Source organism: Brachionichthys hirsutus, chromosome 22 (genome assembly GCF_040956055.1).
Source record: "Brachionichthys hirsutus isolate HB-005 chromosome 22, CSIRO-AGI_Bhir_v1, whole genome shotgun sequence".
In the NCBI taxonomy this organism is placed as follows: Eukaryota; Metazoa; Chordata; class Actinopteri; order Lophiiformes; family Brachionichthyidae; genus Brachionichthys; species Brachionichthys hirsutus.
The window spans coordinates 1,926,333-1,944,121 of NC_090918.1; the positions used below are offsets into that span (position 1 = coordinate 1,926,333).

Genomic DNA, 17,789 nt, shown 5'->3' on the forward strand with positions numbered 1-17,789 from the left:
CTGTGTACAAAAAGGTATACCGGACACATTTCTGCCCAAAGATATGCACATACAGAGCAAGACAGGCCCAATAAAAGGTCATTCAGTGTTATTTTATATTTTGCTCAGCCAGAATAATGACATTTAGATTATTTCTATTGTTGTAAAATAGAAAATATACATTCAAGGTTATATCTGATTTTATAAGTCATGTTCTATGCTGCCAGGACAGTTTCTTGTAACGTCAACCTGAGGTGCATTAATTTACTATGCAAAAAAACCCAAACATGAAGAAATAAACAATGCAATTTAAAATTAAACAGAGTAAACAAATGAATGTCATATCAGCAGAAAGTGTTTGACTGACTGGCTTTGAATTTCTTACAAATGATCAAATAATAAGATTGAATAAAAAAAAGACTGAGATGAAATGATGACTAACATTTGAATACTAAAGGAATACAACTAACGATAGTCAGTAAAAACATGGTAGATGATACTGACGAGTTATTCCTACAAATGCAACTTAAAAGATGTGCCAACGCACATGAAGTGTCTTCATCTTTTAAAAAAGCTGACTAAGACACACATGGTAGCACAAATACAGTACACACAAAACCTCTTCCACAGTACTCTCAGGATCTTCATCATCCAAACGAGTGGCTCTTTTTGCTCTTCATTCTCTCTAATGAGCAGAAGGACACTGTGTTTAAACCCTTTCTAACTACATTTCTGGCTCAAGTTGAGAGGACAGCTTCGCTGCCCTTTTATCCGTGTTTGCCCATCACTAAGTGATGCCAGTCGACCTGTGAGAATTTCTAAGACTTCCATTTTCAAGACCATTTCTTAGTAATTCACATTGCCATTTGGAGTTTAGCTTGTGATGCGCTAAAACTCATTTGAATTTTAAAATATACTTAAGACCATTTTGGGTTTGTCCTGATCCTTCCATCCTCAAGGGTTCCCTGCTCACTGAGCACATTATCCTACTTCTACAAGAAAGACAACACGCGTCGAGCACAAATGTTCAAAATGCATTTGGGTCTTGAGGAACTAAGAACACTTTTGCAAATGAAGAAAAAAAAAGTGCATCTTCTGGGAAGCTGCATTAGTTAATGCAAAGAAAATGGCTTTAAGAGGAATTTGAGCAGAGGACACTTATTTTTTTTCCACAAAGTGAATTGAATTTACTTGTGTACAGATGATAATGCATGCTGCCAGTATGTGTCATTTTAGCAAGCTAACTGGCAGTTAGTAACTAAAAAGGATAGGCTTATTGTGTAATTAGCCAAATTTCATTTATTTAAATTTACGTGGTCATTCATCCAATGTTGACTGCACTATAAGTTAAAGCTATACCTATTAATTGAAAACTATTTTTACTGCAGCTAACTGAAGGTTCGTTACAAATGAAGTCGGTCATATCTGAGCAAATATTCACCTTTTAGACCTGCTCTACGCTAAACCAACTCGTAGCGTAAACTTGGTTACCTGAGCTTTCCTGTCTGATTCTTCAATCAGTCAACAATAGAAGAAGAAAAAACATGTTTCACGGTGGGAGAAGTTGACAAGAGATTCAGATTAACTGCCACTCTTTGAACCCGAGTGTATATTTCTCACTCTTGGTTGAGTATTTAATCAGACAGATAAAGTGAATATTTTATAGGCACTGCTTGCGCAGTAGAAAACACTCAGCATGCTGAATTTGTCATGAAATCCTTGCAACAGTGAAGCAGTCGGTAAGCGCTTTCTGCCTGCTATGACAAATTCAGTTTCGCAGTGCAGGACGGTCATCAGCTACCCTGGGCTATTTGTCCCTTTAGTTGATTAGGAGGAGAGACGGCCCCAGCCCAGTTGTTTCCTGACAACATGGGGGTAGTTTCCAAGATGGCAATTTTCTCTCTACTGAAAATGTTGCTTTTCTTGAGTTCTTTTTCTGTCTCAGGCACTCATTCACCATATTCTCACTCTTTTGAACTTTTGAGTCCGTCAGGAGACACATTGGCTGTTAAATTCGTTCTCATTCACTAACGTTTTTCAATCTCGTTTTCCATACACTCCGTTTTATTTTTGCCTAGTCTTTTAATCCGTCCCTCAGTCTTGATATGTTACAAAGTGGATCCAAGCGTTGACACTGGCATGCATTATGTGTCGGCAGGCCAATCGATGGTGACTCCACATAAAAGGATGAGCGGGGTCTGGCTCCTTGGCCCATCATGGCCCATTCTGCCCTTAATTAAATTACTTCTACTGTTGGCGAAGAAGACTAAAGCAGAGCAATGCCTCATAGTTGGAGAACAAGAGCGAAAGACTCTCAAAATCAATTTTTCTTTGACATGAGGCAGACCTTATAGATTTGTCGGTGTGGAATTGTCTTTTCTACAGCATCAGGAGAGATTCAATAATTTATTTATTGGGACTTTTTTTTATTTGGATTAAGAGACAGGTGTTAATGAAAGTTGGTATTAGGAGATAAAGGAGGGGAGTGGTGTGAAGATGATGGGTTTAAGAGGTCAAGCCATCACACCACATTGCACCAGCCAAATGTAAATGAAGGGTATTGATGGCTGAACGAGCATTGTCATGCCAGACCAAGACTGTTTGCAACTTTTGAAATAGAATCCAGTGAACAGAAGACAGGGAAACAAAGGGATGCAAACAAAGAGAAGGATAAGAAGAGTAGAACTAAAGGAGAACAAGAAACTTATACAGGCACCAAATTTCCCTTATCTACTTCTCAGGACACGGCCTATCAAGACTGCAATGTAGAGTCTGAGAGTAAATCAATAAAGTATCTTAGAAGCAACAAGTAGAGCAAGACAAAGAGCGAATGAATGAGGAAAAAGAAGAGAACAGAAGTGACGAGCGACGCCGCTAACAATGCTTCCTGGATCTCTGTTGCAAGTTAAATTCATGCCAAAAAGAGAAATTGATGCTTTACCAATTCCAACCTACAAGATGACAAATATAATACAGTAATACCTTGACATATGAGCATAATTCGTTCCTGGAGCGAGCCGGATCTCAAATTGCTCATATGTCAAATAAATGTTTCCCCATTTAAAATAACTGAAAACAATTTCATCTGTATTTCACACTGTTGCTGCCAAGTGTTCAAAGTTTACAGTTATTGTTTGCATTTTTTTTTAAATAAAAGCAATTTAAGTCATCTTTTTCTGCCTTTTATGTAACAAAAATAAACCGGACTGAGCACCTCAAGAAACCGAACCGAAATGACATTGCAGTGTACCGTTACAACCCTAGTGGATACAAATTGACAACATTTTCTTGCAGATTCTGTGTGGACAAATATGATTAATGACAACAACTAAAAATGCTTGATTATCCGTAAGAAACCTGATGGTGAAATCAAAGAAATGAATTTGATTTGATTCTTTCTATTGTGCAGACTTTCATGTTTACGATTATGTAACGAAGGCCGTGTACAACTCAACAGTTTGTGATTTGAGTCTGACTGTTTTCCAACAAATGTGCCAACAGATAAAAGAGAATCTATTTCTGGTATAAATTATTAACAATTCATTTTCATATTTCTTCCCTCGTATTTTTTTTCTGTTCTTGTAAATACACACGAATAAACCAAGAAAAGGTTTCCAAATGATGACTCACTGATTTGCAGGGGGAAGATAAGACCGACATTTGTTTAAACATCATCACGTATTGGTCGCAGGGACTCAATATGTTGAAACTCAACATGTCACACCACACTGAGCACAACATTGACAAGTAATACGTTACTCAGGGTAGATTAAACAACTGCAAACACCTTAAATCTGGATCGTGCTCCTAATCGGTGAACTGGCTCATATTCCCAGATACAGGCTGACTGACTCACAAAACAACAAGGCTTCATTTAGACACAAGCACAATATGAAATGAAATATGTAGAACATTAAAAGGAAGAAAACTCTTAAAAGGTTTTGCTCTGGGTTTTCAGGTGCCTTGTAATTTCATTTAGCTTTGCAAGACAAAAGCTGATGCTGACCTTTTTTTTTTTGCTGCAGGCCGATACAATCCACTGTTTTCACCACTTCACTTCTCATTTTGTTGAACAGCGTTTGGGCCACTGATTAGACTATTGATCCATAATGTGTGAACTGTCAAGGCCCTAACAACAGCCAGAATTGTTCCCATTAAATAAACATTTGCGCAGGATAAAAACGCATAGGGCTTTCAGCTTCAAATAGACACAGGATGTAACACACACACACAGAAGGTTAGTCTAAAACATGACCACTGTGACACCCAAATAAATACATCTACAATCAGTTTTTCTTATAAATACTTTTTTTGAAGTAGGATGCTAAAGAGGACAAATTCAAATAGAATTATTCCATTTTAGCAACTCTCAGTTCAGTTACACGTTTCCTTCCCAACCGTCTCATCAGCACCGAATGTGGACCCCGAAAATCACAAACAGAAAAGGTTAGAAAGATATTATCTGATAAATAAGAGTTGATGAAAACGAAAAAAAGAGTTGAAAGTGGATATTAAGTTTGGAGAAAAATAAATACAACTAAATGTGCTGTTTGCTCTTTGCTAAGCAAATAAGCAGCTCTGTGCTAATGAGTACACCAGATCAGATCAAACAGTTGATCTGGTGACCTTTTCAAGCTTTCAAAACTCTTTTGGAGCTCATTTCCATTAACTCCATGCATTTTATTTATATAGCGCTTTTCTGGAAACTCAAAGACGCTTTCAGCACTTAAAATAAAGGAACACTAACTGCTTTCAGTTATATCATATTCTGATAATCCTCCATTAGATGCTCATTTTTTCAACTCTTTGACAGTTTCTTTTCATTCAGAGCCTGTGCTTAGAATCTGGTAGAGTACTTTATACTGTTAAACAGATTAAAATGCGTGATTCCATCAGTAGTATTTTGAAGGAATCAGAAATGAGGGGAGTTTTTCAGTGGGAGTGAGATGGAGAAAGATGAGTGTAGATGTTGCTTACCGATGTACTCAAAGACGTAGACAACGAAGAATGGCGTGACCAGGTCATTGATGCCCTGCACGTAGCCGCTGGCTGGGTGTCGGATGGCCCAGATAAACAGAATCCGCTCAAAAATCTTGTGCGTAAGCAGAAACACAAATACATTAATGTCAAAAGAGTTTGCAGAAGACAAAACACAAATAATGCGTAAAAAGAAAAACATTTCATTAAACTCTGTGAATATTCAGCATAAAACTAATAATAATAACCAATGTGTTAAGTTTTCTTGACAAACTACCGGTAATCAGTTCCCTCATGAAGGACAACCATGAAGCCAATCCTCAAGATCACAGACAGCTTTTGAATAACAGGGTCATGGGAAGAGGCGCTGCTGTTGATGTTTTTTTCTGTTTTCATTTTGAATGTTTTGAACCAAAAGAGTTAATTTGGGTTAGAGAGAAAACAGAAATCTCCAAGGCTGCAAACGCCAAAACTTAACAACCTCATCCCGCAGTGCATTCCAGAAGGATGAAAGGCAATGCAGAGAAAATGAACTATAAGTACGTCTGATTTTGAGTTGAACTCTCATCTTTATTTAAACTGGCATTTTCTGCCTAAATATATTGAAGATCAGTCTGAAATCTGTTCTGAAATCTTCCGTTGTTGGTTTCAGATGTTCAGATTAGGAAACGACAGAATAGAAAGTTGACATCTGAGAAATTAACTATTTCTGTCTCAGCACAGAACAACACCTTGACTTTCTATGCATCCCCCCCCCAGCATCAAAGCCATCTTTGAACTTTGTACTCTACTGGTGTCAGCCTCCTCCCCCTCCTCACCTTTGTTCATTCACTTTGTTCCCGTCTCTTCCCCCTCTTGATTCCATCTCCCTCCTTGATTCTCAATATTTCTTTGCAAGGCAAACACTTCGATCTTCGTTATGGGTGACTGTTTAATGGCGTCAGCCGCACTGAATTAGAAGGAGGCTTGACTTGTTCTATTCTGGCGTGCAAATGGTTTCTCCCCAAAAGCGCTCACTCACACACACTTTCTCACATCTTGCTGTATCGCGCCCCATCAAGAGCTTTCTTAATTTTCAAGGATTTGTCATGCTTCTGTCAATTTCTAAATAACCTCATACCTCATTGTTCCACAGGGAAATGTCAGATTTTTAAAGCTTTGCATGGAAACCCTTTCATTTTTATTTTAGGTTATTCAATCACAGCTAAAACAGTCATACAGATTGGAAAGCTGCAACTCTGTCTGGCTTCCCCCCCCCCCCCCACATTTACTTCTCAAATGTCTTTTGCCCGTCTCCACACATCACACTCCCTCTTCCCAAATCAAAGCCCATCTATCAAACAGGGAGAGATGCTGCTGCTTGCAGCGGGAGTGGGTAATGGGACTTTCTTTTCATGATACCTCAAAAGCCGACGTGCATATTTCACACTGGCACCTTACACATAGCAGCATTTTTAGCGAACCCCGTGCACTGTGGTGTGTTTGTGTGAGAAAGGCAGTAAACAAAGGTACAGAGAATCGTCACAGTTCCAAACAGGAACAACATACTGCCAAGCGGGTTTAAACAAAGTTCACCTACCGCTCAAAATACGGACAATTAAATTCTGGTGAATGGCATAAATGTCCCAGTAATTTCATATGTTTGTTATAACAAGGTGAATCTTGAGGAAGGGAAATTGGGCTTCCATATTAAATTAGCCCCGAGGTCCACAATAAAAGGTAATCTAACACAATTAAAAAGTCAGAGCTTTTGAACTTCTGACACACAAAATAAAAAAACACAAAGGCTCAATCAAGCTTTCAAAGCATTCATCAGCACACATTAAATTGCATCTTCGAAGCCTGTTCCCGAGTTATACACTGAACAATGCAGATAAGATCTTCAAATGGACAAAAAAAATCTGAGTTTCTTAACGTGAAGTCGCTGATGTCGACTGATAAAATCCTGCCGTCAGCCTCTAATGATTATTCGGTGGGAAAATTCAACTATTTTCACCTTGGTAACCTGTAATTGATTATAATCATCTCTTAAAGAATTTGCTGTTAATAATATGCAGATCAAAGTCTGCATGTTAGTATATCGTCGTCTATGCATGTATTTATAGCCTCGTCTTTTCCTTTGCTCAAATGACATTCTTCAGGGCTGTTTGTGTGTTTAGTCACCTGTGTGGAGGCGAGTACACGGAGCAGTCCATAAACCCTGGCCACCTCATTAACCTGCAAGCTCATTATGGGATTTTTCCACTGGGTTTTCAGCTCTCTGTTTCTCAGGTTAGTGATTCTAGGCATGGCAGGTCCTGCCAGAAGCACATTTAGAAAACGTAACCCCCAGTTAAATGATAAAATCTAGTTCAGTCCTGTGTTAACTTGTTTTGGGATGAACTGATCAAGCTGAAGTCTGCTGAAACAATGTCTTACACCAGACCTGGGCACTGTACGGCCCTTTGGTTGACTCGGACAAAATGGCTGAATCAACCGGTTGACTGGAAATTACAAAATAAAGACATTTTCTAATTTTACATCATGCATGGACTAAAACTGCATTCAGTGATCGTTCAATATGATGTATCTTTCTTAATGAGCACAAAGATATTATTGTGATGTCTTTAGGATGCTAAGAAACTTAACGCAACTTTCCAACAGTATATGAAACTCAAAATGTGTGTTAGAGTGAATGTGTCTGAAAAAGTTCACTAATATGAGACACAAATGGTAAAACGTTCACATTTATTTTACCCATCTTTTGAGAAATTAAATTGAATAAATGAAATTTTTTGTAAGGCAGCCTCAATTTTTCATTGCTTAATTACAACATATACTCTCAAAACAATGCTATTTACTGCTTTTTTATAAATACAATTACCATTATGTAGAATTGAGTTCAGCCTTTTGGCCTGGCCCTCCAGAATATTTTCTGTTTCTCATGTGGCCCCATGGAAAAATGAATTGCCCACCCCTGATGGGCAATGAGGGGTGGGCAAATGCCCCTTATGTTGTCTCACACCATAGCAGTTCTAAGCACATTATTTGTGTCACATTTACATTTTGAGAATTTAAGTATGACTGTTACCCCAAGCTACTCACAATGATTTAACAGCTAGGGTTTCCAATAAAAGTGTGCCTTTCTGTACGTGTTCCTGATGTGGAGAAACTACTTCTGATAATTATTATTATTATCTTGTCAAACAATGAAAATGTTTTTGAGATAATTAGTTCCAATACTGCTTTAAAACTGCATCCAACTTGAATGAACAAATTCTCTCGTATATTCAGTAGAACAACACAGAACAAAGACAGAGTCCTGACCCTGCATAGAGGATGAGCACGTGTGTCTGATCACATGCAAATATTGTTTGTGTTTGTTCGTACCCATGCCACACCATGCAGTGCGCCGAAGCGAGGGTTTTTCCTCCCAAAAGTCTGGGCCGTTTCAGTTTCATGACTATACTAATGATTTTAAACAACATCTCTGGACTGCGACACATTATCTGCCCAGAGTTAGAGGGAAAAACCCTGCTATCTGGTGCAGTGTGTGCAACACAGAGGAAGCATGGGTGGGTGGACGGAGCGGGGGGGGGGATGTCTCTCACCTCTTGGACAGAAGCTTGTTGAAAGAGAGGAATAAGAGGATTAGTTCTCGGTATGTCAATGTGAATCTGCAGAGGGAGAAAGAAAGAGAGAGAAAAAAAACATTGAAGCATCGAGCAGGTTAGAATAGATCTGATCTGGCCAATTCAGGGCAGGGACGGAGAGAGAGAGAGAGAGAGCAACAATTAGTGGATTGGTATCCTTGATTGGAGACAGACGGGGTTTGGAGTGGTCTGAAATGGATGGCAGCGGTGGTCTAGAATGTCTGTTTGATGAGATGCGTCTGTGATACAATGTTCTTGAGATTACATTTGCATGTGTTTTCCAAACCACGCTCACACCATTTCAGAGTGTCTGCCCCACAGACGAACAACAAGACAGGCAGGCAGATTCATCAGAACGGAACCGGGCCGGATGCAGGACAGCAGCTGGAGAAAAGCCCAACTGAAACCAGTCCAGACTGGGCTGGCTTGGAGAGAGCATGTGTGGGTTGTAACTGGCAGCACCGGGGACTGAGCCGCCTGCGCTATCCACCTTACCTCTGTGACCTTTGGCTGAAGCATCAAACACTCAGGATGCATCCTAGGAATGTCTATGTGGATCTGACAGCAACACGGGAGAGAAAGGTGTTAGACACACGTTTGGGTTTACACTCACCAATGTTCAAGGCCTGCTCACGCACCCGTCTGTTCTGACTGTGAATAGAAGCACGTAGCTGTGGCACTAGGAGCGAGGGTAATTTCTGTGTTTACTTTTTGTTGCCTACCTACAGGCGCCATAACACAGTTCTATTATCATCCAGACTGGTGCAGACAAAGCGTGATTACAGCATTAGAGAGAAGCAATTGAGGGCAAAACTCTAAAGTGGAGAGAATGAAACTCTCGTTGCAGAAGAGTACATATTTCAAGTGCAACCAGACTGAAACTCTGGAATATTAGCTAATCAAGTAAATGAAAATGCAAAGAATGTGGGTTGTGTTGCATATTGAACTGAATGACACTCAGAGTAATGACCGTACATCTTGTACTGCAGCTCCCAGTGGGGATCAAGAATAATACGGCACTTTAGAAAGAACTCAGCCCGCTGTTTTTATACTATATGGTCCAGTTCAACCCATAGGTATCTACGCTGCATGGCCATATGGACGCACCATCTTAATAATGCTATGATACACTGCATCAGGCTCTGCCTGCCAGTATTTCTGCAGCCGAGTGGTCGGACGTTTGTAATGCAGGTTTAACTATGGAACTGAAGCAGGTTTTTTATTCAAACACACATATTTTTTAGCAACCAGAGTGTTCCTTATGTTTTCTGTTTGAAAAAGGCTTTTAAACACTTTTTCTCTGGGGATGTAACAAAACCATAGCAGTGCTTCAAATATCTTGTAGTGTAGATGGGACTTCTACAATGGCTACATCAATATGCCAATGCATACACAACAAACACTGTTTACTCAAGGTACAAACAACATATAAAAGAGACAGATGGACAGACACGAGAAAAGATACAAACTATGGAGACAGATGGAGAGATTTAGCACCATCCCATATGGATGAAGACATAGCTAAAGGTAATGTTTGCAAATTGTCACTTGAAAAATACCATGCAAAAATAAACCTTCGCTCTAAAATTTCAGTGTTAAACCGACACGTACAAACACACAATGACTGCGAGAGAGAAATAAATTCACTCTAAATGACCGCTCACTTCGTCAACACAAACGATGTTGGAATAAGCGGCATTTGGCACAAAATGAGGCTTCAAGAAGCAATCCCAACAACCATCAAAACAAAAGCATGGCAGCTTTCTGGCGGCGTGGAGAGGAGATCAATGCGAAATCAGGGAGGATATGAGAAATGTGTGTTTTGGCTATCAACAGCCCACTGACGTTTCTGCTTTCGACCTGAAATGAATGGAAAGTAGTAAAGTGTCATAATGAAGAGAAGGTAGGGGGGGGGTTGAGATAGACTGATAAACAAAGATAGAGCATAAACGTTTTCTTACTTTCAAAGTCAAAGAAAAGCGTTTGTCTCGGCAGCCGTCCAAAACGCAGATTGGTGTTTGATACAATCCCACCATGTCAACATGGACAGACAAAAAAAAAAAACACCGTCCAGAGAGTACGTGAGAAAAGGACAGAGAGGGGAGGAAAAGGATGGATTCAGATTCCAGTGATCCCATCTGCAGGACGGAATCCTGTCAAAACACACCTCGACACACACACACACACACAGAAATGAACACCCAGGTCTCCTGGAATTGTGTGGATGAAAGAAATTGTTCCTGCAATCTGAGCTGAACCCCTTTCTAGATTGATTTGCTCAAAGTTAAAGACAGGAGAAAGACTGACAGGTTGTCTTAAAAATTCCGGTGCAATTTACTACACATTCAACACATTCAAAGGAAAACCTCCAGTGTGTTCGCATATACCTGTCTGTAAGTGTCTTGATGGTGTTCATCATTGCGGGAGTCGTAGTATTGCTGGATGAAGCCAAAATATTCTTGTCTTTTCCTCTGTAGGACGCTGTCTCTTCTTTCTGCGTTAGCTGGTAGGTAACCCTAAAAGAGGAAGAGAAGGGAAAAAAGGAAGAAGAAAAATCATTCTTTGATGCGTTACGGCTCACTGATATTCCTCTGTGGTGTCTTTCATCATCTTGGTCCTGAGAAATGAAATGTGTTTGCGCTTTGATAGCTTTCAGCAGTTTAACGGAACAACTCCAAAATAGGTTCATTCGCTTCCATTTGCGAAAATTAAATGAGACAATCCATATGTCTCACTTATCTGCACGAAATGTTCTGTTCTCTCAACTTGCAGCCAGTTAGCAAAGCTAAGCTTCGAGACTGCTGTTGTTTTCGTTGCACAAAACCGCTTAATCCTTAAATTTATATAGCTTGAAAGAAAAAACAGATATGGCATGTTTTGTGTTAGAGAAGAGCTGGAGGGTGGATTATGCCAGTCGTTGAGCTAAGCTAACAACATCCTGTTAGCTACTAGTAACAACATTTTTCATGATTCTCAGAGTAAAAAAAAAAAAAAAGGTATTTGGGAAAAATTTCGAAGCAAATTTCTGTCAAATACCCCAAATGGTAAGTTTTGATGTTGATACAGATCACCACGTGGATGGTGTAAAACCAACCAGGCGGGGAATGAGCTGCTTGGCAGAGGTTTGCGCTCACTGAGTGCTTTTCTAGTTTTTAAGTGCACTACTGTTTAAACTGTAGAAAGAAACAAGCAAACAAGCACAAAATGTGTTATACAAGAAACATATGACTAGAGGGACTCAATTATTTTAGTAAAATATTTTTTTACTGAAACTACAGTAGATCCACTCCGACGGTATAAGATACTGAATAACAGTAGGAGCCTGTAAGCAAACAAATACTTTACGTCGGTGTGCATTACGTCCCCACAGTATTACTTTTTATGGCTTGGTTAAAAAATCCTAGAGATTTAGATAAAATGTGCTAGCAAAATAATTTTTCCTCATCCCCTGCAGCGACGTCCACCTGTCTGTTTGTTCAAGTAACACATCCAGCTAAATCCTACTTTGCATAAATCCTCTTCATTTCTTTCCCCCTCTTAGTGTATTTTCAAACAGATGATGCCATTTAATGTATTTTCAAAAATGACACTTTTTAAAACACAATTCTATTAAAAAATAGTTTGATAACTTTGTTCCGCATCAAGCGTAAATATGACAACTTCAAATGTTACAAACTGTGGCGAAATACCGTGATGTTTTCTGAAATTGATATCAGTGTAGAAACCTCATCTTGTTGCAGCCCTACTCGTAGAGTTAACAGTCAGACAATCAACTTTCCATTGCAGGGCCAAATCTTTGCTGCCAGCGCTCGAGATCTGTCTGGAAGATTTTATCTTGGTGAATATTTCAGAGCCCCTGGCCCCAGCCATCTGCTTTAATAGACTTTAGATGTGTTGTACAGTTTGGAGTTGACTTTCTCCACATTGCATAAGCTTGACTGCACAAGAAGGAAACACACTTTCATAAATGTGTATACACACACACATACATATGCACAGGCATTTAAAAAAAAACCGTCGCTCCCAGAAGAGGCAGAGACCATTTGGTCAAGCAACAGAAAAGTTTCTTTGCATGGTGAAGCGTGCCATTTTAAAACTGAGTAATCCCAGGTGCGAAAGTTTGGTTTGTGATTTCACTTTGTGAGCAAACTCAAAGTCTGTCAAGGTTTTAGAATAGTTTAGGAATGAAGTCTCATTAAATAATATATACTGAAAGACAAGCAACAGACAGAAGCATGAAATCAAATTCTTTTAGACACTGAAAGACACCTTTACTGCGCATCTACAGAGCTGAATTAATGAGTCCTGCATGTGTTACTAATAGGCAAGTGCTTTAGTTTGTTGACAAATATATGACAATGAAAATAAAAGCATTCCATTCCATCTTTCTTACAGTATGTTATTATGGGCCTGTCAGCAGTACAATATAACGATGCTTGCAATAGTCAAATGTTCATGAATGTTTAGTCCATTTTACAGGTAAAATCTGAATATGTAATGTGAATAGAGCTTTTTTTGCAATACAAGCTCAATTTAATGCATCTTAATGATCAATTTTAAAGATTGCAGTTTTAATTAAAATACCATTTGGGGTAAATTTTTCCCAAATAATATTTTTTTTCTTTTACTCTGAGAATCATGAAAAATGTTGTTACTACTAGCTAACAGGATGTTGTTAGCTTAGCTCAACAACAGGCATAATCCACCCTCCGGCTGGATTGTTCTTGGGATCTTTACACACCATTTTGTGACACCCACAGCCACAATACTAGAGGGAGCACAAACAACTACCTGATTACACCCTCCTATAAGACAAACATTGGTAAATGCTCATATTACAATACTGCCACCCAAGGGTGGAACTGCTCGACTCCTGCCCTCAAAACATGCACCTCGATGGCCTCCTTCAAAACAGCCCTGAAAATTCACCTTTCAGGAGGCCAGAAATGGAGATAGTCATCACGACTCTCTCCAGATCAATCCCCCTCACCTTGCCCCCATTCCCCCAAAGAGTGTAGCATGCAGACACAAACCACAGGAGTCTGTTGCTTTCATCAGTCTCTTCCCCATATATTAGTGTTTACTTTTATTTCAAAAGGAGCATTTTTTTGACGGCTCCACTGGAATTCCCATCAAACTAAACTCATCTACCGGCACCAACAAAGTCTGAGCATCACCTTAAAGAGAAAAATATAACAAACTTGATATGGCTGATATTGACTGTAGGTGTGTACTTGTGTACAGTATGTGTTTGTTATCTATGTGTATCTTTGTCTTTGTGCAACTCAGTTGTTTGTAGTTTTCACAAGCAGGCTGTGAAGAGACTTCAAACTTCACATACAAAGTATCAATTTTGTGGAACTTTAATGAGTTTTGCAACAAGACAGTTTCTTTTGGGAGAGCAAAGCGGCCTGTTTACAGCCCACAACTGCTTTGTTTCTATACAGGAGATCTTGGACTTACGACCGCAACCGAGGGTTTTGTCGTATGCAGACTCGGTCATAAATTGGCCCATGTTAAATTACCGTAAGTATATTATTCTGCATCATGATTCTGCAAATGAGGAGCAGAAAGAGACAATTTCCTCTCGTTTGACATCGTGGGTGAGACGGCAGAAACTGCTGTCGGTATGTCGGAAAAACAGCTCGGAAACAGACCAAAAGAACCAACAACAGACGAGTGCGGTCGTAAAGTCAAACAGTCGCGCGTCGCATAGGTTGTGTGTTGACAACCCCCCCCCCCGTGCACACAAACCCACATATGATACTCTGTATATGCTAAAAAACATTGTGACAAATACACAATATCCACACATGTCTGTGTGTGTGTGTGCAGTGTCTCATGAAACTCACATTTCATCATTTCCTGACTTTTTGACCTTGCATTGTTTCATCCTTGAAACTATTTTTCATTCTCTTTATCTTCTGGAATCAGAAACCCACCTTTCAAACAGCCTATAAACCTTATGTATAAGGAAGATGCCTAAATATTGGAAAAATGCTGTTTGCAAATTGAGTAAACCGATTTTGAGATGGCTACCTTTATTCTATTTGGTGGCTATAGAGAAGAGGACGTGTACAGAGGCCATTCCCAGTTACGCATGGACCAAATGGGCAAGCAAGGGGATAACTTCTAAAAAAAAGAAAAAGTAAATCCTCTCACTCTGCAAAAACTCCAGAATTTACATACTGAAATGACTCCATTCAAAATGCTAGCAAAAACAAGCTAAACTTGGCCGGCTACAACACACTGGGCTTTGACGTTATGAGCACTCTGCCAGATGAGGGAGTGGAGAGCATGTGTGTGTTGAAGGTTAATGGACTGCTTAGTGGAGGTCAATCACACTACAGCTGCATTACTGCTGGAAAGCAGAGGACCACACGCAAACACAAAGAGCAAGCGATGGAGACTATAAAAGGGACACAAACTGTCATACACGTGGCTGTGATTTTATTACTACACTTTATTACTCATGGCAGGCTGTTGTAGGTCTGTGGACTGTGATTACCAAGGCTATAAATGTGTGATATGGTTTTTCTGGCATTGTAATGCATTTTTCTAGAATGGATGAGTGAAGGATAAGGAGAAATACAAGGGCTTTCAGTTGGAAATAAAGAACTAAAATAACTGAATATATGCAGATCCTTGGAGAAGTTTATTTATTTCCATAATTCCATTCAAAAAGTCAAACTTTCAGAGATGAAAGATTCAGAACCCACAATTGAAACAATGTTGAGTATTAATTTGTTTATTTTTACATAATTTGAGCTTTCAGCTCATAAAACCCACAAAAAATAGAATAAAAGCCACAAAGGTTCATAGCTAAGGAGGCTGGCTGTTCACAGAGTGCTGTGTCCAAGCATGTCCAATGTAAAGTCTAGTGGAAGGGCAAAATGTGGCAGGAGAAGATGCACCAGCAAAAGAGATGACCGTTGGCATAAGAGGATTATCAAACAGAAAAGATTCAAGAATCTGGCAGAGATCCAGAAAGAGTGGAAAGAGGTGGGAGTCACAGCTTCACAAACCACTACATTCATTCCAAGGTCACAGCAACAGTCCACCAGAATGTTTTAGAGGACTTCATGATTCCTTCTGCTGAGGATCTGTATGCAGATGCAGATTTCATCTTGCAGCAGGACCTGGCACCCGTCCATACGGCCAGAAGCACCAAAGTCTGGTTTGATGCCCATGCCATCAGTGCTTGACTAGCCAGCCAACTCACCGGACCTAAACCCCATTGAGAATCTATGGCGTGTTCTCAAGAGGAAGATGAAGGACACCAGACACAACAACAAAGAAGAGCTGACAGCAAGCATCAAGGCAATCTGGGCTTCCATAACTCCCAGGCTGACTGCCTCACTGCCACGGCGAATCAAGGCAAAATGATTCCCAACCAAGTATTGAAGATTAACATATCGTTTTGGAAGTATCACATTTTGATTGATTTTATCCTAATTTATTTATTTTGCAAAAACTCAAATTATGTAAAAATGAACAAATGAATACCGGTAGTTGGAAATTGTGGGCCCTGAATCTATAATCTATCAAAGTTTGACTTTTTGAATGGAATTATGGAAATAAAAACACTTTTCCATGATATTAAAATTATGTGGAAAGGGTCTGTTTAATGTTTATTGAATGAATCCCCATTATCCTGATCAGGATAATGTTCCTAAAGAACGATAGTAGACTGAAAATCAGGTTGTTGTTTTTTCAAGAGATCACCATGAAAGGTGTAAATGCATTTATGAAATATTGGGTGCGTGTTGAACAATTATGTGCCAGTCGGGTGGCCATCCGTGAGTTAGAGTTGGAAATATTGATGCTATTTAACATTATCCGTGGACCAAACCACAGGATTCTTTATCCTGACCAAAACCCTTTTGAAAACATGAGAAAAAAAAAAAAAAAACTAAGTATCTTATTTTCAAACTTCAGTCATCAAAAAGGATATAATTAAACATGTACGATGGCCTCATCTAAAGTTAGCAATGTATATTGTGTACCCGGCCGACCACACAATATACCCGGGCCACCTTTTCCCATTCATCTGTGATCCATTTCTGATCGTCTTGGGGTCCCCTGTAGGAAATCTTGTCGGTGCAAAGGTATCAACATTGTCACTTGGCTAATTGTCTACAGCTCATTGCATATGCAACACAAAGTTGTGAAGCACCAGCATGAATCTCTTTGATAATTTGTGTTAGTTCAGCTCTTCTGCAGGATCAGACAACACAGGTCGGCCATTTTGGCACTGTAGATCCAAGCTACCGCAGGCAGTTGTCGAAATACTCTAAGTGTCACAATTTGACCATGTCATTCAATTTGCTAACCCTTTTTGCAGTAAACGGCTGGAAAACAACATTCTGATCTGGTATTAGAGGCTATCAAGACTGGATTTAGACACCACAAGGACTACAGGCAATATAAACAAACTGAATGAAACGTAACAAATCGTCAAAGCTAAAGAATGACATGCCTCCAATCCTGACAAAGAGTCTGCCTCTGCATGTACAACTGAAAGGTTGAAAGATAATAAATAATTTATCTCGTGTCTCAGCTGCCACTGCTTCTTGCTGCATGATATGTCTGGCATACACATTAGCCTTATCGATATTTTCCCAGCCAATTACTTTTCTCCCCTCCCATTACTTCATATTTAACAGCCACACTCCGTTAGTAAATGTACAGTACGTATTGCCACCGGCTGACATTCTTCCACAAAGCAGAAAAGCAATTTCATTTTCTATTCCCCTTTTGGCTTGGTCACAAAGTGCTCTTTCCAAAAAGTGAAAGAAGATGGCATAATTTCTGAAATAGGTTTAACTGGAGCCATTTGAATTCAAGGACCTGTGGAGCCTCTAAAATATTGAACATAGTTTTGAGAGAGAGAGAGAGAGAGATCCAGTGATGCCACAACTTGGTCTTTAAAAAATATATATTTAAAAGAAAAAACATGTTTTAATGTCCTAGCTAATTTTTTATTTTATTTTATTTAACCTTTATATAACCAGGTAAGTCAGTTGAGAGTGAATTATCTTTTGCAATAACGACCTGGAGCCTAAGTTGCATGTTTTTGGTGGTGGGAGGAAGCTGGAGAGAACCCACACACGGGGAGAACATGCAAACTCCTCACAGAAAAGATGCAAGATTTGAACCTGCGACCTTCTTGCTGTGAGGCAAAAGTGCTAAGCACTGGGC

At 39.5% G+C, this 17,789-nt stretch overlaps 1 protein-coding gene across 1 annotated transcript in view; it reads right to left on the reverse strand.

Moving 5' to 3' along the window:
- tbc1d22a (TBC1 domain family, member 22a) overlaps positions 1-17,789 on the reverse strand; it is an 87,272-nt gene that overhangs the window by 44,707 nt on the left and 24,776 nt on the right. Inside the window, exons 7-10 of the mRNA XM_068755065.1 lie at positions 10,976-11,104; positions 9,084-9,146; positions 8,547-8,612; positions 4,957-5,071 (exon numbers count right to left, since the gene is read on the reverse strand). Of these exons, the coding sequence (XP_068611166.1) occupies positions 4,957-5,071; positions 8,547-8,612; positions 9,084-9,146; positions 10,976-11,104 (373 nt within the window). The remainder of the gene's footprint in view (positions 1-4,956; positions 5,072-8,546; positions 8,613-9,083; positions 9,147-10,975; positions 11,105-17,789) is intronic.